The following is a 20,910-nucleotide window of genomic DNA, read 5'->3' as shown; positions in this document are numbered from 1 at the left end:
TATACAAGGGGAGAAGATTAAAGTGCAGTCTGTACTCTCAGACCAGTATGAATATCACTGTTACAAATTTAACAACAGGTAGAATAACCTTCCTATCTAACCAACTGATTTTCAAACACAACCTAACTCCCCTTTGAAATGCCAATGAATAGCTCAACTCAACATTTGACTCTTGCCTTCTTGTTCTTATACTTGGCCAATTTCTGCCATTTTTCATTTTTAACACTTCGACTCGAGAGACTTTCAAAATTTCAAACTGCTGCGAATCTATTCGAATAGCATCTCCTTAGTATCCAATTTATTATTTTTTAATGGTCAATATTGTAAATCTTGTAAATATGAGTGTTTCTAATATTGTAGATATTCTTATCTCAGGCTGTTGTTTATGCAACCCGTGGTTTGTATCTGCAAATGGTGACAATTCTTGGTGCTTTCTCCACTAAAAATTGTGCTCCAACTGATGAGATTAGGTTGCTGCAGGCACTATTGGACAATGAAGTGTTTCCTAAATCACTTGCAATCTAGGTCCATTCATTGTTTGTCATTTTGGAGTATTTAAAATCAGCCGACTTGCGCTTCACCAAAACCCTCTATTACTTCAGTTGGTTATGTTCTTTGATTGCAAATTCTTGGTTTTTTGAGAGGATTTTTGAGTATCTCTCAATATTATCTGGGTATTTCAAAAATTCTGCCTTGTAATCCATGCTTGGGAAACTTGTTCAACCTCGAAATCAGTGCCTAATTTCTGCTTGTTTTATTCAAAGTGTTTTTTCACGTGTTGAATGCATTATGTCTTGATATTCATGCCACCTTCTGGTCTACCTTTTTTGACCTTAGTATTTTGCAATGACATCTCTAACAAATATTTTGTTTGAGGGGAGTCAAAAATTGAATGACAAAAACTACAATACTTGGAAGTAGCATATGATGACGATCATTGAATACACTGTCTTAACAAAATTGTCTTGGACAAGACTAATTGTCCTACAGACGAAGGCAAAGAGCAGGACAAGTTTGATTAGAAAAATCGAGAAGTTGTCATGCTTGTCAAACTTTTAGTCACCGATGATCAATGGGAAGCAAAGAGTGGGAACACATTTGCAATGGGGGATGGTGTGAAAGCCTCACAAGTAGTACCAAAATAAGCGTAGCTAATGTCTTGGTACGATAAATAGAGCTATGCTAGAGAGCTGCAAGTCTTGATAATGAAGCTCCTAGTTTAGAGCTATCTCCTGAATTGTTCAACCTCATGACTATCCTAGTTTGCCTCTAGGATCTCAAAATTCTCAAGCTTTATTATCTTAGAAAATCACTAGAAAGACAGTTTTCCTTTGCCAAGGAAACATCATAAATGTAACAAGAATCAACTAATTCATATTTTTGATTTAATAGTACTTGTGAATAATGAAATACATGAGAGAGAACTATATTAAGAGTGTGAAAGGGAAAGCAATTGCTAAGTTCAATTTAAGAGGTTCTGAATCAGATAGCTCAGGATAGAGTAGTAAAGAAAAAAGGTTTTTGAAACAAAATCTTACATTTCAAAAATTATATTGAAATGTTCTCATATATAACTCTTAGCAACTTTGTAAAACAGTAAAGTGGCATAATAAAGGCCTAGTAAAATAGAAGAGAGCAACTATTTTAGCTATCATTATTCAAGTTAATTTTCCTTGATTTTGTGTATATGTGGACGGTGCAGTTAAGAACATTAATTGACTTTTGAGTTGAGAATTCAAGAGACTATAGCTACAAGTTTCAATGAAAACAAACCACAAGGAAAATTCCCTTTCAATGGCACAGTTGCTGCTGAAATTTATTTGGGTTTTAAAGAGAATATATGATTGTTGTTTTGGGTGAGATTAAGATAAGCCCACAAGATAAGGGCTTGACTTTTCTCAAAGCATGCATTAGTTTTCTATATGTCTAAAGTGCTTCTGTATTGCTATATACTCTTTCCAGGCCTTCTGAACCTCTATGTAATTGATGAACCTAAATGGAATGTAGTTCCCTAACAAATTAACAATTACAAAGCATGTATTTATCAGTGATTTTCACAGATTAACAAAGCATTAAGCTTGTAAATTATCTAGGAAATTTAAATTTAACCATAACTATCTTTCATGTTGATAGAAAATAGTGCTACAGTTCATTCTTGGCAGCACCAGAAAATGACTTCTATCTTTTTGAAAAAAACCATTCTGTTTTCCTTACCACATATCGTTCCTGCACATACTTTTGCTTCCCGTTAGTTATACTGGCTTGTCACTAAAACTTGATGGCCATGGTCACAGCTTCATATTATCACACCGTGTTAGCATTGAAAAGGAGAACTCCCCCAACCTAACCTTGATATTCTAAATGACCACCTTGTTGTTAGTTGACAATTAAAATATATATATATATTTTTAATAGTAAGGTACACAACAATTCCATGAAAACAATATCTTTAGGTTAATATCGAGCCACAAGAGTTCTGTTTCATTTTCATTTTTGGCTTTCTATATTTTACTTTTGACTAGGTACTCTTATATGTTAAAAAAATCAGATAAAAGCCTTAATATTTAAGATATTGTCTACTATTTCCCACCAAATTACTACAAGCCTAAGGCAAATGCCAATAATATGGAATATGTGTTAGGATTAACCCCGGACAGATAACAATTACATGCAAATATAACCAATACCAGAAAATAATCAATCGCACAGAAGAGAACACAAGACACAAAGATTTAACACGGTTCACCCAATCCTTGGGCTATGTGCACCAAACATCGAGTCCAACATTTTATTACCCAGTGATTACAACCTGATTATTATCTGTAATCCCTTACAGTTCAATACCGCCACAAGAAGCTACTATCACATCACACATTATGAAATTTCTAACCCTAAGCCATTCTATACAAGATTTTGCCGCTTTAGGGTTATAGTCAGTTACAACATGTCGGCCCAAAAATTGCGGACAAACTAGCTCCAAATTTTTTTTTTTTGTGAGAGTGTACAGTACTTCCTTGATCAGTCACCACAAAATAACAATATGGAGGAAAAAATCCAGCATCTCTTTATCAATCCAGGTTATTGTCTCTATTTTATTATCCTTAACATCTGTTAGAGTTATACATCCATTCAAGGTCACCTATTTGTGATTTGCCCCAGCAAGCTGATGAAATCTGGCGAATCTTTGATGGTGAACCATGTCCTAGTGGCTGGTGTTTAGTGCCATGCTAAAATCCAATGAAAAAGCTTGACTATATAGCAATTTCATGCGGTTAGGGTATTGTGACAGGTGGGTGGATGGTGAATGTGTCTCTTGGCTGATTTTTTTGTGATTTAAGCCTTTAAAATTTATTAAAAACTGTGGCTGATCAAATACGATTTTTTGATGAAATTTTTTGTTTGACTGGATATCTTTAAAAATCACAAAATTGAGATTTTTAAACGATTTGTGCTTCTAATTGCCAATCACTACTGGTAATATTTTGAAGCACTACTATTTTGTGTTTGTTTATGTAGCAATATTTGAAAGCTAAAGATGGTACATGAAAGATAATTGTGTAAAAGACTGTTTATACTCTGTTTTATTTGATGACATATTGTTCTTTGAAGGTTGTCTGTTCTAAATTTATATTTGTATAATTACTTATGACTTCGGTTATAAGGAAACATAATTTCTGTATTATTTGATTGCATGTTGTTCTTTGAAGGTTGTTTGTACTCTTAATTTTATTATATTGTTAGTTCTAGTCTTGGGTAGTTTAAAAACAAAATTGCTTGACCAGCATATGTGAGTAGGTGTGGTTAGAGCTAAATAGGCATCATTTTTAAATCGCTGTTTGATAGTTTACTTGGGAGTGGAAGATATTTGAGATTTTATATTTTCTTTCCCGACTTTAGCTTACAATTACATATTTCTGGGCTCTACCCTATCCTTTTTAATATTTTCTTTGATGAAGATAATTGTTTGAATGGAACGATTATTATATCATGTTATCTGCCTTGATCAAGATTCATAAATTATTTTCGCATTGTACTTGAGATGTGTGTTATTGATTTTTTATTTAATATGTTATCATTAATTTCTGTGAAAAATAAGTAATAATGTTTTTTTGACAAGTTTACTTAGTTCTGTAGGGCACAAAATGCTTTGCAGCAGAGCCCTCTTATACTACGATGTGCTCCTGCAGTTGGGCTTATGGTGTTTTCTGCATGGGGTCTTGGGCCATTTCTGCAGCTGATTCGTCATGTCATATTTCATGTATGATCTCACAACATAAGTTGACAATGATGCATTTGCTAAATAGTGTTAAAATATTCCGTGTATCGCAATCCTGTTCACACCCCAGATTTTTGTTCAGAAATTTCAAATTTCTTATTGGAGCTGAAAATTAGCCTTTTCCCGTCTTTTGGTTAATTCTTTCCATATCTTTTTGTACCTTTTAAGTTCTAAATGTCACTAGAATAACATGAACCTGTGCAGCGGAGTTCCCGGAATTGGAAGAAAAGCCGTACTTACTACTTCATGACATCCTATTTGCGGCCAATTCTGCTATGGACAGGTGTCATACTGCTCTGCAGGTAATGGCATTGAAGATCTAATAAAAGTGTAGCTGTAATATTGGGCATGAATTAGATTGCCAGAAATTTCTCTGATGCTTTAGTTGAATATTAATGCTCAGGTGAAGTTGGGTTTGGAGGGCAAGTATTTTTTTGAGTAAGTGAATTTGATTTATATATTAGTAATGGATTTCTGGTCAGGGCATTTGATCCTGTTGAGGTCTCGTCTGAAACAAGCCAAGCTATCAAGCTGCCACTTGTAGACATTATTAGGTCGCTTTCAACTGTTGTGGCATTTGTATGTTGTATATCTGGGTAAGTTATATATTGGTACCATCTTGGCATTTTCACAGCCTACATCTAGCTAAGTTGCTGAATCACTCTATGGTATAATGTTTCTAAATTTTCCCATTTGATTTGGTGCAGCTTGATTCAGCAGGTATATAAATTTTTTACAGAGCGCCAGAACCCCCAAGACACAAGCAATGTATATTTTTGTCACCCATTTTATAAATTTACTATGTTACTCCATACCTCATTCATGACATGATATTTTATGTCAATTTGTAATTTGAATCTAGAGATTTCTCCAATTCTATGTGGTCTGAAAAAGTTACTTAGTTTCGTCATTATGTGCTTTGCTTTTGCAGCTTGGATATGAATTTATTAGAAATTCTCTAATTACTGCAGTTTGTGTGGTGGGAGTAGCCCTTTTCTTTGAGAATGTGGGTTTTCCCATTCAAAAGTGGATTTTTGCTGGAGGGTTTGGAACAGTATTATTGACTCTCGCTGGCCGTGAGGTGATTTTTAAAAATCTTTCAGAATGCAACTCCAACTATCTCTGCATCATATAGTTTAATCTAGAATCTGATAGGTACATATGTAGATCTGATTTTTTTCACAAAAAATCTACTTTGTTATGGCAGATAATTAAAATGAAAAATTACCCTTTTCTGGTGTTTTGCAAAGAAATATGCTGAGATTTTAAATGTGACTGAAAATGATTTATATTCTATTTAAACATGCAATTGTTTAAATTAGGTTATCAAATAGCAATTTATTCTGCATACTTGTAATCTGACAAAAACTAATTAATATCCTATTTGTACTTGCAATTGTTTAAATTACCGTATCAAATAACAGTTTATTCTGCATACATGTCTTAACAAAACATCCTTTATGTTGGCTATCTTTCATAGATTTTATGCTTGAACTTTGTTAGATTCAGTTGAGAAGCTTTTTATGGAATTTGTATCAGCTTAGCTAACTTAGCTCTGGAATTCATATACCTGTTATTGCTTTCTGTTTCTGATTTCTGTGTTCAAATGGAGTAAAATATGCAAGACAGAAAATTGGTAGCATTGTATTTATTGAAGAATACAAATGACCATAATTCTTCAGGTTGCCTTATGTTTTTCTATAACTTTTGTCTCAAATATGGGGGAGGTCAGACCTATAAGAATTAAGATTTTCAATGCCATTTACATCTATTGTTTCTGTCACTATCTCCTTGATGACTTCAATGATTTTCTGCATTGTGTTTATTCAATTAATTTTTATTCTATTCAGTTTATGATATCGTGCACAATGATTTCTATCCCCTTAATGTCTACTCTAATTTCAAATAGGTATGCCTTTATTGTGTGTGCCATAACCAATTCTTGGAGAATGTTAATTTGGATTTAGTGATTGGAGTTTGCTGGGGAACAAATATCATTGGCTTAGTATCTTGGTCCTTGGCCCTTGTCTTATAGAGTAGATTATTCAATTTTGTAGGACAAAGCATCATGACCTCATTAATTGGTTAGGGACTTTTAAACCACTCTTTTGGCATATGATGGCTTCTCCCTCCATTTCTTGTCTATTTCCTTGCTGCTCCTGAAATAATTCTGCTTAAAGTTATTCTACAAATGCCACATCGATGTAACCCCATTTTTTTCAAGATTTTATTTTCATGCTCTTTTTTAGCCTGACAGGTTCATGTTTTTAAAGATATTATACTTGCATATATAAACATGGATATCACATTCTCAATTTTCTCCTTGACTATTTTCTTGGAACAAGGAGTGATGTGTAGTTGTACAATGGCTATTTATCTTGAAAAAAATTGCAAATCCCATTTCGTTTACATTGTCGTCTGCTCTCATTTGAGATGTGTTTCTATAATAATAGGGGGTTCAAATCTTGCAATTACTCCTGTAGAAATGTAAGTGAACAGTGAACAGTGAGCTAGAGCAGCTATTCCAGTCTGGATGGAATAACCTTCCTTGTGTGCAACTGAAGAATATATTGCACAAAGATAAGGTTATCAAGGAGTTTTTGTGCTAATGTGTTCCTCTTCTTTATGTGGATGGCATTGAACAAGCTCCAATTGGATGAATTACAGGGCTGGCATAATATTCAAAGGGGAAATTTTTGCAGATTTGGGGCATTTCCACCCCAATTTTGCCACCAAACATCTACAAAATAAAATATTGAAAAGTCAGAAAGCAAGGTGAAAATATATTTTAAGCTTTATCTATTTCTCATGATGTGAAAGAACCCAAACTTCCGAATGTTATACTTTGGGTTTGAGTGGTTCTTTTTCACTTGGTCAAGTCTAAAGAAAATAGCTTGCACCTTGCATTTTGGTAATGTCCAATTCAGACACAATTTGGTTTCTGACCTCAACCTTGGGTATATCCTTTGGATGCATGTAGTGGGGCCCTCTATGATCTCTCCATTGGGATCGGAGCATGATGGCTTGAAGTGAGGGTTGAGGAAGCACCCTTGCTGCATGAATGGGCTGGTGGAGTTGATGGTTCCACCTCCTATCAATAATTTCCCATATGGGGTCAAATTTGAGGTTGTCCTCTTTGTAGTGATTTTTGATAGACTCCTTGGTCCTATCCATGGCTTCACAAAGATACCCCATTGGGGTTTGATCCCCATCTACCAAGTAAACTACTTTTAACTAAGGGCTGTGACACATACAATTGAAAAGTACAAAAAGATAACCATTAAAGTTACATATTAATAATGAAAGATTTGAATGCAAAAAAATTAAATACTCAAAATTTCAAATTACCTTCACAATATTTGTAGCTCATTGTGTAAATTGGTTGTTGAAGACAATGTATGCAAAACTCTCTCCATCAGACTCTTCGAATAACTTGAGTCTATCCATGCTTGACTCACAAACATTTGCTGCAAGGTTGTCAAAGAACTAATAATAGTTTGCAACATTAAGAAAATCGTAGCAAACCTTGAGACACCCACTCTTACCAACTCCTCCCCTTGGGTGTGTTCTCTCATTAAGAGAAAAATCCAAGGGCGATTGTAGATGTATTTTACTATTTTGTGATCTTCCTTGCATTCTCTACAACCAGTCTAACCCAATATAGTTTTCCTGTGTTCTTCAAAAGAATATCAAAAACATGTGCTACACAAGGTGTCCAAAAAAGTGTACTATGTTTTGTCTTGGAGGATTCTACCAGCTAGCACATTTGCTGCTGCATTATTGGTTATTATTTGCACCACATTTTTAATTCTCACCTGTAATGTCCCCGTTTTTGGCAGATCTATGCAGTTGATGGAGTTAGCTCATCATAGCTACCCTCGTGAGCTAACAGGGTGTTTTGGGGGTCCCAGCTGTAGATTTACTTTTTTAGTAGATCTATTTTTGGCAGTTGCTATTTTTGGCAGAGTAGTGGGTGGCTTCTATAGTTGGTTGTCACTTGCAATCAATTAAGTTAATAATTGCATGAGCTCTTATTTATTCATTAATTATTAAGTTGCATTATTATAATAATGCTTATATTATTATAATAATGACATTAAGTGACATTTCTAAAAAGTGTGTTGGAAAGTTTCTAGTGTTGAGTTCTCTTTTGGGAAACTTCCACAATTTCTGAAGTGGAGTTTTTTAGGAAACTTTGGGCCAACGAAAGATTATAAATGAGAGGTCATTTCATGGGGAAAAGCACGCTTGAATATATATTTGCTTTTTGTGCCTTTGTGGCTTTTTCCTGAGTTCTAAATTATGAGCCCTTGCTGAAGTATAAGGGTCTTTGAGTTTCTGAAGATTGTTTGAAGTCAGTGCTAATGTATGGTGGTTTCGTTGGTTAAATCTCCTATCTGTGATTTTTTGTGATTGGGAGATTGGATTTATAAGTTATGAGAAATAGTTTAGTGTCTTCCATTACCGTGTTACTGTTTCTTGGAGGACTGTTATTGTGAGACTTCGAGGGTTTATTTTATCTGTATATCTAGGCATTGGAAAGCTGGTTAATACTAAAGGATTGAGTCTGATAGCCTGCGATCTATCCTTCAGGGCCTGTAGACAGTAGTACAAACTTGCATTACTTGATTAGGAGGCCTGCCATTAAACATTCAAGGCTAGTATTATTTATTTGGGTGCTATAATCAGGTCCGGGGGGGTGGGGGGGCAGTAAATGACTGTTGTGGGCTACGATAATTACCAATAGTGGCTGCGATCAGAATTCTGGGCCTGCGGTACATTCCAGCAGCTGAGTGGGAAGTATTTGGGAGCTACGTTTCAGCACTAGCTTTGCACACCATTCTTCTCACAACCTTCTACATTGAAGATACAAGTGTATACGGCTGGGTGTTGGCAGTAAGAAGCTATCGTGTACAGTAGGAGGGCAATTTGGTGAGACAGCCTGTCAAATATATATTGCAAGCCAGGTGCCATTTAATAATATGTAATTCTGATTGATGATAATACCAAATAAGGTGCATTGTGGTTTTAATTTCCAGTTTCAATTTGATTTCTGATATTGGCATTTTAAATTTCTTGAAGTTGTTGATACATTTTCTACAAAGGATTTTTAAAATTCATAAAATGTCAAAAAACATAAGTTGTGCATCAGCATTCAAACTAGAAGCCAATTAGGTTTTTACAGTGGTATCAGAGCGGTTTCCTTCCAGCATGCAGGAATTGGGCTTAGTTATTATCAGTGCTGACTTTGAAAATTTTTAGATTGATTTTATGATTTGGTTACGGACATTATGAATGGTGATAGAAGATTCATTCTAGGTAGATATTATATGCGTAGAGGGCGTACTTCTTCGCCTAGGGATGCAGTGGTAATGGGGGTGTGTGTGTGCGATGATATATCTACAGCTACTTCTGTGATAAATGAGCCATCTAGTGAGGCACTTAGCATTAGTACCTTAGATGTTAAGGTGTGTGTTGTTGATAGTACGCATGTTATTGATTTTGAGGTTGACAATGATCACTCACCTAAGTGGAGCTGGGCTCAATTTACACCATTTGCAGATACAATTAAGTTTCCTATAGTGGTAGTTGGTGATGTTTCTATATTTGCCGATTCTGGTGAGGATGTCAGTGTTGTGGATACAATGGAGGTGAGTGCATTTGTTGAGAGCAACAGAGAACCACATACTGCACCTAGTTCTCCTGTGGTTTCATCTTTTACAGGGGTTACTAGAGATGATTAGGATTCTAGTGAGGTATATTTTATGGGGAGTTCGTACTACTTCAGATTTGTGTAGGATTCGTATGTTGTGTAGAGATTGTTTGTACCTACTTTTAATGATTGGTAAAATGATTGGGTTAGTGTACCTTCTATAGATTTGACCACAGGTGACACTTTGGCATCAATATCACCGACACAAGTGTTCGGTGCTATATTGCAAGTCATGTTATTGGTTTTGATGTTGGTATTAGCATTTAGTTGGTTCAGTGAGGATAGGGACATCACTTGCTTCTTATGGGATCCCGGTGGAAGTTTTTGTGTGTGTCGGATTGCTTGAGGGCAAGCAATCTCGGGGAGGGAGGACTGTAATGTTCAGCAGCTGAGTGGGAAGTATTTGGGAGCCACATTTCAGCACCAGCTTTGCACACCATTCTTCTCACAGCCTTCTACATTGAAGACACAAGTGTATATGGCTGGGTGTTGGCAATAAGAAGCTAACATGGATGGTAGGAGGGCAATTTGGTGAGAAAGCCTGTCAAATATATATTGCAATCCAGGGGCCATTTAATAATATGTAATTCTGATTGATGATAATACCAAATAAGGTGCATTATAGTTTTAATTTCCAGTTATAGTCTGATTTCTCATATTTACATTTTAAATTTCTTGAAGTTGTTGATACATTTTCTACAAAGGATTTTTAAAATTCATAAAATGTCAAAAAACATAAGTTGTGCATCAGCATTCAAACTAGAAGCTAGTTAGGTTTTTTACAGCACCTTCATGACAACCTGTTCTAACATTAGAGCAAAAGATTCAACAGTCTTCACCTTGTTGGAGGCATCCACGGATTTCATTAACGCAACATCATTCTTGCATGAAACCAAAAAATTAATTATTCCATCCAGTTGCCTCCGATGATGGCTATGCTCCATGTGTGTTGTTGTGCACAAAATATCTAACTATAGATTGTGCCCATGGCACCGATGGTGGTGTTCTACTAGAATTAGCAAAAGTGGTAGCCGAAGGGGTGGTGGATTTGCAGATACTTGGGCAACAAAGAGAGCCCACAATGCCCTCAAGTGACACTTCTTCAAGGTTGATTGTAACACCTTGAGATTCAACTATGATGCTTTCATGGTTAGTTTTGCCCTTTTCCCTTTGCACTTTTTTCTCTTAAGCAACAGACAAGGCATCAATTTCTCTCTCTTTTTTTTTTAACAATTCCCTTGCAAACCCTCGCATTATGCTTTGCGATGCCTGCAAGGTGGTATTTCAGGCGGTGTAGGCCTCCATAAATTCCTTTTCCACACTTGATGCAAATCAGAGTATTATATTCCGGTCCTTCTGAAGCATACTTCCAAGCCTTATCTTTAGCTCCTTTAGCATAGGTGCCTACATATAGAGATAGGTATGCGTCTATTGAGGTATTGGCAGACCTTGAAGTTGACCCAATTCTAGAAGAATCCCTGTTTGCCATTTTCAACTTATACTTACAAATTGAAATCACAAAGTTATAAATATATTTTTTAATGAACTAACTAAATTAGTTTAAATAATTTTAGACAGAGTTGAAACGTGAAAAAAAAAGTATTACGGTTTCAAATTTTTAGGAAAAGTCCAGTCTCGAGAAAACTGTGAAAAAATCAGAAAAAATGTTGAAAAGTGATGTTAAATCTTGTTTATTATAATCAAACAATTTGGAGTATATAGGAAATGTATTATTGAGTTTACATAAACCTAGGTGCAACAAAAAGGATATAAAATGATTTAAGAAACGAAATTAAAAAAATGTAAAAACCCACTTGAGAATCTGATTTTGCTTCAAAATTCTCTTCAAATCCACTTCAAATGGACTTAATTCCACGGAAATAACCTTGCTATAGCTTGGAAGGGTATTTTGTGGCTTGGCCAATAAACAAGAAATCATGAAAAGCAAATAAATTTGAAACCTTTTGTCACTTATCATTACTCTTTTTAACAATTGCAGCCAAGAACAACAGCACAGTCTTGTTAAGTTTTCTCAGCAAGTAAACGTCTCGAAACTTGACAGCAAAAACTTCTAGCTAATTTTCCTGCGATTTTTTCATCTATGCTTTCTGTAATTGCTTGATTTTTCAGTGCACTGAAGTGATGAAACTATGTTTCTCTAATCCTTCATTTTACTAAAATATTTACTCTGCTGAAATTTCCAGTTCTTTTTACTAATTTCAATCACAACAATTCTAATTACCACTAATCTGACGTTTAATGTCGTCTTAGTCAATGTCCATTTCATTGATTTCAATAAATAAATTTATTTAAGAAATTACTCAATTGGAGATTGACTTATATGACTTTAACTTCAATCACCCATATTATTTCAAATTTTATGATGCAGTAAATACTGTTAAATTGTTACAGAGGTCTTAAACAATAATTTAAAATTACAATTAGGAAAGCTTTTTGAACTTTTATAGACATAGTTTCAACACCATGTAATGTTACCCATGTTCACATGTTTTATGTATTTAAGTTTAATATTGTATCTTTTGTCTACTTCAAAAATTTATGGACATTCAAAAGACTTGGGTGTAGATTTTGACCAACTACATGTCAAGCGTAATGATCCATGCAACCCGGCCATTTGTTGTCAATGATTGGATTCAAACCAAGATTGATGGGTATGAAGTTTCTGGAATTGTTGAGGTCAGTTATACTTCATTTATAACTATAGTAACTTTAAAGATGTATTCGTAAGATGAAGCATTAAAGTTACATTATGAGAAGAATTATTCAATTGTATTTTAGAAGTGATTTGAGTACCATGATACTTGGGATCATTTTTCAACTTTTATTGCCTATATATTTTTTTTGTAATTTGATGTTTTTCAGCATGTTGGTTGGTGGTCACCAACAATTGTAAGAGCGGAGGACAGGGAGGCTGTGCATATTCCAAACCACAAGTTCACCATGACTGTTGTCCGAAACATCAGTCAGAAGCCCCAGTGGCGGATCAAGACTCATTTTGCCATCAGCCATTTAGATGTGAGCAAAATTAAGGTGAGTTGCCAAGTATATCATCTGACACATTTTCCTTCTACCCATCCTAGGACTAATAACTGGTTTGAAAGTCTCTAAAATATATACCATTATTATCACCATAAAGGAATTCATTGGTTTCCCAATTGCTCATGCATTAGTTTCTTATGTTGGTGTTCCTTGTTGCAAAATGATGTTCTTTATTGCAAAATGCTAAATAGTTTGTTAACTAAATATTTCTCATATACATCTCTTGTGTGCTATGGTTAAAATTAAGCAAATCAGGTATCCCATTCAAAATAAGAGACTAGATTCTAAATAATGCATCTGGATCTATTTGTTTCCAGGAGATGTATTTTCCCAACGATTTCAGATCAGCAATAATGTGCTCAAAATAAATTATTTAAAATCAAAACTGCTGAATTGTTTGTTGTGACAAAAAATGCATAGCTAGTCTCTAGTTATTTAAGTCCATTTGGCAAAGAATTCTAATTAATCTATAATGGATCCAACATTTTGAGACACCAATACATATTCAGACCAGACAGAAATGATTATGTATCAAAGTTATGGTGGTTAATTGTGCTTACGTCCACTGTTTGTGTGCTGATCATGAAAGCACTCTTCCATAATTGGGTTAAATTTTTGCATCCAAGGAGGATTGAACTAACTGCACTTTTAATATAAGACAAATCAAAATTCACTTCTTCACCAAAATCCAATTCAGATATTATGAAATTGTTTTTATTAACATTTTATCTTGTGATCTATTCTTTTTCTTTGGATTGTTTTCTCTCTTATTGAAATCAGCGACAATTGCTCAAATTTATGCTTGCCTACGTTATAACTACAAGAATGACTAAATTTTGGAAGTAAATTAATTTTGCTTTACTGATTTAAACTTCGGGTTCAAGTCCAGGTTTGAAGAACTACGAAATTTTTTTGAAATGGGATTTGGTTTCGTTAGTAAAAAAACATATAAAATTTATATTTATCTATATTTATGCAGCGTGTAAGCATGATTTATTAGAATGTCACATAGTATTATATGAACAACAAAAACACCATTAACTTTTAATCATAGCATCATGATCATACCATCAAGTATCATTCTATCAAGTTTCAACTAATGGTTATAGATTTTATTATCCTCATCATCATCATCACTTCTTCTTCTTCTTCTTCATTGGCATTAGTTGATCACAAATAGTGCTATGGACAATAGGATCAGCTGCACCAATAACATTATTGGTTGCAAATTCTTCCAATTCAGCAACTATAAGCGGAGGAAAGGAAGCATCTGTTGTCGGTAAAGTTATAAAATAGCCGGTGGGTAAATTAGCATGTAGTCGGTAATTATTATGTAGCCGACGAGTAGAATTAATTATATCCAAATGGGCGCGACACCCCTTCAGTTATAATTAATTCTACTCGTCGGCTACATAATAATTACCGACTACATGCTAATCTATCGATCAGCTATTTTATAACTTTACCGACAACAGCATCCAAGTCCGTTTGCTCTGCATTTATATCCCACATTTCATCTCTTCTTTGTATTCTTTAAGCTTGTGTGAGAGGATATTCAAGTTGGAATGCACATATAGTATGTTATTTGCTCTTTTTGATGCAACCTATTGCGCTTGTTTTAGTGGATGGAAGAATATATATTCCAATTTCTTTTTGATGCAGATGACCTAGTGGCCTAGAAGTCTAGAAAAAGTAAAAAATAAAAATAAAATTATTAATCTTATGCATAAAAGTTACTAGCAACTCATGAAGACAAAGTAAACTATTTTTTTCTAAATAAAACTTGTGGTATTATTTTGATTGCCATAGACTGCAGTGATTGGAATTGTTGGCCATGGAGTTACTACCAACTATGAACATCCTTTCTAAACCAATGATTGGAATTGTTGGCCATGGAGTTACCACCAACTATGAACATCCTTTCTAAACCAATGACAAAGAACATCATTACTTTGAGTTCTTGCATCACAAACTCTATGAACTCATTTGTAATTAAATCTTGCATATCAGCATCAGAAAAAAGTCTAAGAAATGTTGCCTTGTACTCATCAGACACTTTGAAGTCTTTATATGGTGTCAACCTTCCTGGTATAACAAGATATTGGGTGCCATAATATTTTGGTGTCAATGCATAGGCAAGCAAATGTAGAGGAGCGGCCATCTTCTTCCATGTTCTACAACAATTGCTTGCAATTGTTTAAGGGAGTTCTCCTTCGGATCTTTTTCTTTTTCATTTACGATTTCCTTCGTTCTTCTCATGCATTGAGTCTTATGGCATCGTACACCTCTCGAAGGCAAGACCTATTGGTGTCAATATAGCTAAGCATGCTCATAATGGGCTTGGTGAACTTAAAGAGATACACCACACACTCCTATCATGTGTCATCCAATATCATTTGCTTAGTTTCTGTTGCCTCAATGTTGTTTTTCCTCCATATAGACTAATTATTGCTGATAACCATATTGCAAAGTGTCACTTTTACTTTCACAAGTCATCTCAAGCCGATAAAGTTTGATACAAAATGGATATCAACATCCTGTAACATAAATTAGAGCAATAAAAAAATACAACTATTAGAGATGAGCTTTAAAGATAATACACATTACACAATCAAATTATGCAAATTAGAAAATGTAAACTAGTAATTTTGTTTTCTTAAATTAAATTATTACTTCAAGTTCAGTTACCTGCAATAGCTCCAAATGTATGATTAATCTGAAAATTCTTTGTCATGTGGTGGTTTGTGACAAACATCTAGCTGTCCTTAGCCTCTACATACACCTCTTTGATCCATTCAATTTTGTTCTCAATCTTTTGTAGCATGAGTTTGAGTGGACCACACAAGGTGTTTGTAAGATATGTTGACATCACTCTTCGGCCAATAAACCAACAACCGTACAATTCTATGTTGTCTATAATGACTTGGATAATGTTTCTAGGCTCTACTTGTTCAATGGTAGATATGAGAATATTAGCAATAAATAACTCATCTTTTACTTGTTCCTCACAATTCATGGATTTCAAAAACATTGCCCCTTTAGGGGACACCACAAAGACATTGATCAAGGGACGATTTCTTGCAACTTTTCACCCCCTGAAACAATCAATACCCCTTTCTCAATCCATGAATCCCTTATTAGCTTCAATGCATCCTCAACCCCCATGATCTCTCTATCCAACAATACCCTCTTGGAGTTTCATTAACACTTTCAACATCTTCCAGTCTAGTGAGCAAACTGCATTGATAGGCAACCCATAATTGTCTTGCTACATCAATTCCGACAATGTCTTGACTTTCGTTTTGAAATGAAGTTTCTACAGGTGCTTTTCTTTAGCATGTAATGGGTGCTTGAGTGTTAGTTTCAAGCTCAATTGCAATAGTATAAAAGCGGTGGTCTTCTATCATAATATTTGTAAAAAGGAGGGGAGCATTCCTTTTGATTTTTTTAGTGCCAATGGTTGTATTTCTTTTGCATGCTTCTCTCTCTTTTGTTGCTTCATGCACCATGAGATATTTTGATATTGTTTCATTTGGTATAGGTGCATTTTTTTCTCAGGGCATTTTATAACTCCTCTTTCAGGGAATCCAGACAAATGGCCTGTCACTTGATAGTATGAACTATTCCTTTTTTTATCACAACCTTGACATTTCCAATAGATTGAACTACCTCCTGGATAAGATAAGACAAGATAATAATATTAATATCTAACAAAAGACCACAAAAGGTCTATGGGACTGAGAGTTTGCAACAAGACAGCGGACAACAGCAGGAGCACTAAATGGTGTTCGAGAGAAGCAAACAAGAAGAAAATAAGAGAAGTGCAAAAAAATGTCAAGGAAAAGACTAGGAGTCCTTCGTTGGCAAAAAAAATCAGTCACAAAAAGATAAGATTGCGGGTTGACATGAGCCCTGATCTGCCTATGTGAGCTCTTGGAGGAGTGTTGCTATCGGATGAAATTGTAGTGGGGTTTGACAGACTTGGAATGACTGGTAGAACTGGACGGCCTTTTCACACCATTTGACGGAGATAAGGGCGGGAAAAAGGCAGTTATGAACTGATCAGAGATATGTCGGTGAGGGAGTAGTGATTGTAAAGTATTGTCACGGAGCAGGGTGGCCTCCTGAAGATAAAGTGCGAGACACTGTTGGTCAATGTAACTGAAGAAAGCTGAAAGAGAAAAATAGTCCTGGAACAGAAAATGAAATACCTTATAATATCAACACACTTCCACAAAGTAAGACCGGAATTTGGATCTATTCTTTGTCGTTCATTATTGTTAGAGGAAGAGGTAGATGCCTTGTAGTTCGTATGGCAAGAAATTTTTTACATATTCAAACATAATGGAAGAAAAGGTAAATCTAGGTAAATCTAATGGAGAATGGAAGAGAAATGATTTTTTTAATAAACTTAAACAAAAACAAAATCATATGAAAAACCACTTACCTTTGCCATTCATTGGAAGCTTGCAAAGTTGTTGGGATGAGGTAGAAACATTTGATGAAGATCAACAACAGTCTTCCAACTCCTTGCACAACCAAACTGTTGTTGAATCATCTATCTGATCCACCCCAAGGGAGAAAAACTTATTTCCGCACCAAATGAAAGATAAAAGACAACATAACTCCTTTAGAATCCACCCTTTAGGGTTGTGGATTGTGAAAAAAAAATCAAATTTGCAAAAATACATTGATCAGGCATTGAAATTTAACACGAGCCCACTATGGTTCGATTGTGGGTTGCCCAAGTTTTCCCAGGTCTACCTGGGTTCAAATTGTGGTTTGGTTGTTTCAAACCACCAACCTTTGGGCTAGACCCTATCCAAAACCACATGTGGACCATCATTGGACCAAGGATTGGTTTGAACCAATCCAAGTCTGGGGGCTTGGGGGGCCAGACCTAGTATCCTAGGATTTAAATGTTAGAGAAACTTTTCTATAATAGTGGCCTTAAGAGCACATCTAATGGTAAATTCAAACTACATTTTATTTGTTGCTCTAATGGTTGTATTTTATTGGCAAGCTAAAATTTCCTCCTCAGCATGAAGTAAAAGCTGGTTTTATTTTGCAGTTTACTTGACATGTTATCTATTTTGTTATGTATTATTCACAGATATTCCATCCCTTACATGCTTATGTTACATTTTAGTAGTCTTATGTAGATCTAGGGACTTTGTGAGTTTATGTTTAATGTGCTTTCCTTATGTAATATCTAAACATAATTGAAATTTATCAATTATAATGTTTAATTTATATCTTTGAGTGTTATCTATATCTATTATAATATTAATAATTTTAAACCACTTCCACAAGTGATATTTGTACATGTTTTTAGTAAAATAATTGTTAACATATGATTAGTATGTTTGAAGAGGTAGGTAGTTGGGTAGTTGGTTGGTCGCGACAGTTGGTCACAACCCTTCAACAAGTTATATTTTATGTACTTGTATCCAATGATCCTCATTGTGGATGAAGAAGTAACATTGTTGTTGTGAGCCCGAAAAATTTGAATGTAAACATTTGCTGGATTTAACGAATTAGTTGGCGAGTTCTTTGATTATCATTGTTGCATTGCATTTTATATTACTTTCTGTTACTACATATTTTGTAGTGTTAAACCCATGGTTACGAGGAGATTCATCTCCCCCGTAAAAGTCACGTCTCGGTCTCAGAGACTTTTTGCGTCTCCGGAGACCTCAAAAAAGATTGGAGACTTCATGACGAAGTCTCCTGAAGTCTCCCAGTCTCCTAATCCAAAAAGTGAAGTCTCCTGATAAAATAAAAATGTAAAATATAATATTAAATAAATTTATGTATTTTAGCCTTCAATTTTAATGTTCTAAATGAAAAAATTATGATCATTGAAATACGATATGGTGATTATGCGAGTTTTGAAATATTTGGCTCTATCTTAATGTGACATTACTATTATTATTTACTTTAGTCTTCTAGTTTTGCAGTATTACTATTTTCAAATTTTGTATTTAGTATTAGACTCTTTAAACTATAAAAAAAATTGCCGTCTCCAAGCACCCCCATCTCCTATTTTTGAAAAATTGTTGTAACGGTACCAGTACCAATACCAGTACTGGAGATCTCTAAGTCTCACCATCTCCTGATGATCTTGGTTAAACCTTTACCTGTAGTAGTAAAATTTGGCATTGTTGCCTTTAAAGAATTTGGGAAGGTTGGAATGGTACATGGCGAAGGACACATAATGGAACAACCCATCAACGAAGGGAGTAGTCGTGACGAATACCATACATTTCAAAAGTTGTTTGAAGAAGAACGACCACTAACATTTGACTTTATCTCATTGCTGCAAGCATCAATCAAAACTCATGTGAGGAGAGAGGATGTAGAGGAGTACCTGAGAGTGTAGTGTGGTACTTTCACAGAGTAAGCCCAATGGTAAATTGGTTGATGAGAAGGTTGCCTTGATTGTTGGTGCAAGCATTTTGATGCTGCAAATTTACGAGAGGAAGTTAAACGAGAAAACAAACACCAATAAATGCTCTAATAGTTCGAGGAGACTCGATGAAGGGAGACCGAGGATGGGGAAGAAACCAAAAGACAACAAAGCAACCCTTTGGAGAGAAGGGATTAATGCCAAACTTGCTGAATAAATATAGAAAACAATACATAGGCGAGTTTGAGGCTATTCAAAGGGCTAGGATATTCGGTGAACAAGTAGAGTGTTGAGACGCTTGAGGAGACTTGTCAAAGGAAGGCTAGAGAGAAGGTTACCCAAAGGGAACCTACTAGGCCTCACAACAAGTGAAGTACTCATAGATGCAAAATTTGGTGCCAAAGAAAGGTACCACATGGAGCAGACGAAGTAGATGATGGAGAAATAAATCAAGAAAGATTATTAGAGGACACTAGAAATAGGTTGGGGAATCTCACTCTCACACCAAGGGAGGAGGCAAGCGGAGTTCGGAGGGAAGAAGAGATCGAGAACAATGGTGAAAGGGACACTAGTGCAACCAAGAGCGTTAGAGGGACACAGGGACATGATAACCAAAGCAACGTTTTTGTCTCAAACACATCTAGTTTGGGGATCTACACTACTGTTTACTGTACGGGTAAAATAAATCAATGCATACAGACAATGGACATGAACAACATAACTCCTTAGATTATTTGCATATGCCAACAGATTACATTATGCTTCATAAGATGAATCATGAATGATGATTTACAATGATCCCAGACGGGATATAAATACTATCCGCCGAACCTTCCCGAAGGAGTCCGTCGGCCACAAACATTATGTCCGCTACAAACTATTTACCCGTCGACTACAGAATACAGAAACACCGACGACAATCACCTCGTCGGCTACAGAAACACCGACGACAATCACTCCGTCGGCTATAAAAACACCAACGACAATCACTCCGTTGGCTACAGAAACACCAACGAAAATCCAGTCGGCTGACACAGTTTCTACCAACGACATCATCCCCCCGAAAAGAAAAAGTCGTCTCCGGACGACAATTACAAAATATCTGAGACAAATTAACAAACAAAATACATTAACAGAGTGACTACAACAAGAAAAATCTGCTTCTGTCACATCACTTCCACATTCATCCCGTTACATCTGTAGCCTCTGCTAACACAATACTGTCTCCTCAAGCTGACCTTGATAGCCACCTGTTCTGCTTTCTTTGCTTCCAACACTGGGTCCACTGAGCTAAGTGTCACTGTATTGCCTTCTGGATGACCCACTCCTCTCGAGCTCTCTATGCATCCACCAAGACAGCCTTTCGGCCAACACCTACTCCCAGTGCCTCTGGTACATAGACACTCCATGCCTGCAGCAGCTTCAAGTGTTCTCAACTGGTCAGACTCCCAC

At 35.4% G+C, this 20,910-nt stretch overlaps 1 protein-coding gene across 2 annotated transcripts in view; it reads left to right on the top strand.

The window, feature by feature from the left end:
* Window positions 1-20,910, top strand: part of LOC149566430 (mechanosensitive ion channel protein 2, chloroplastic-like) — a 136,883-nt gene that overhangs the window by 97,311 nt on the left and 18,662 nt on the right. The window contains exons 5-11 of one of the 2 annotated variants that reach the window (XM_089819786.1): window positions 4,135-4,258; window positions 4,481-4,578; window positions 4,741-4,872; window positions 4,984-5,044; window positions 5,208-5,357; window positions 12,576-12,686; window positions 12,873-13,040. In XM_089819786.1, coding sequence (XP_089675912.1) covers window positions 4,135-4,258; window positions 4,481-4,578; window positions 4,741-4,872; window positions 4,984-5,044; window positions 5,208-5,357; window positions 12,576-12,686; window positions 12,873-13,040 — 844 coding nt within the window. The remainder of the gene's footprint in view (window positions 1-4,134; window positions 4,259-4,480; window positions 4,579-4,740; window positions 4,873-4,983; window positions 5,045-5,207; window positions 5,358-12,575; window positions 12,687-12,872; window positions 13,041-20,910) is intronic. The other variant, XM_089819787.1, reaches the window with a different exon arrangement.

Source organism: Cupressus sempervirens, chromosome 3, assembly GCF_028749045.1.
Source record: "Cupressus sempervirens isolate cs-2001-9-10 chromosome 3, ASM2874904v1, whole genome shotgun sequence".
Classification (NCBI taxonomy): domain Eukaryota; kingdom Viridiplantae; phylum Streptophyta; class Pinopsida; order Cupressales; family Cupressaceae; genus Cupressus; species Cupressus sempervirens.
Note: the sequence above shows the minus strand (reverse complement) of the source record. Positions and strands in the feature narration are given on the sequence as shown.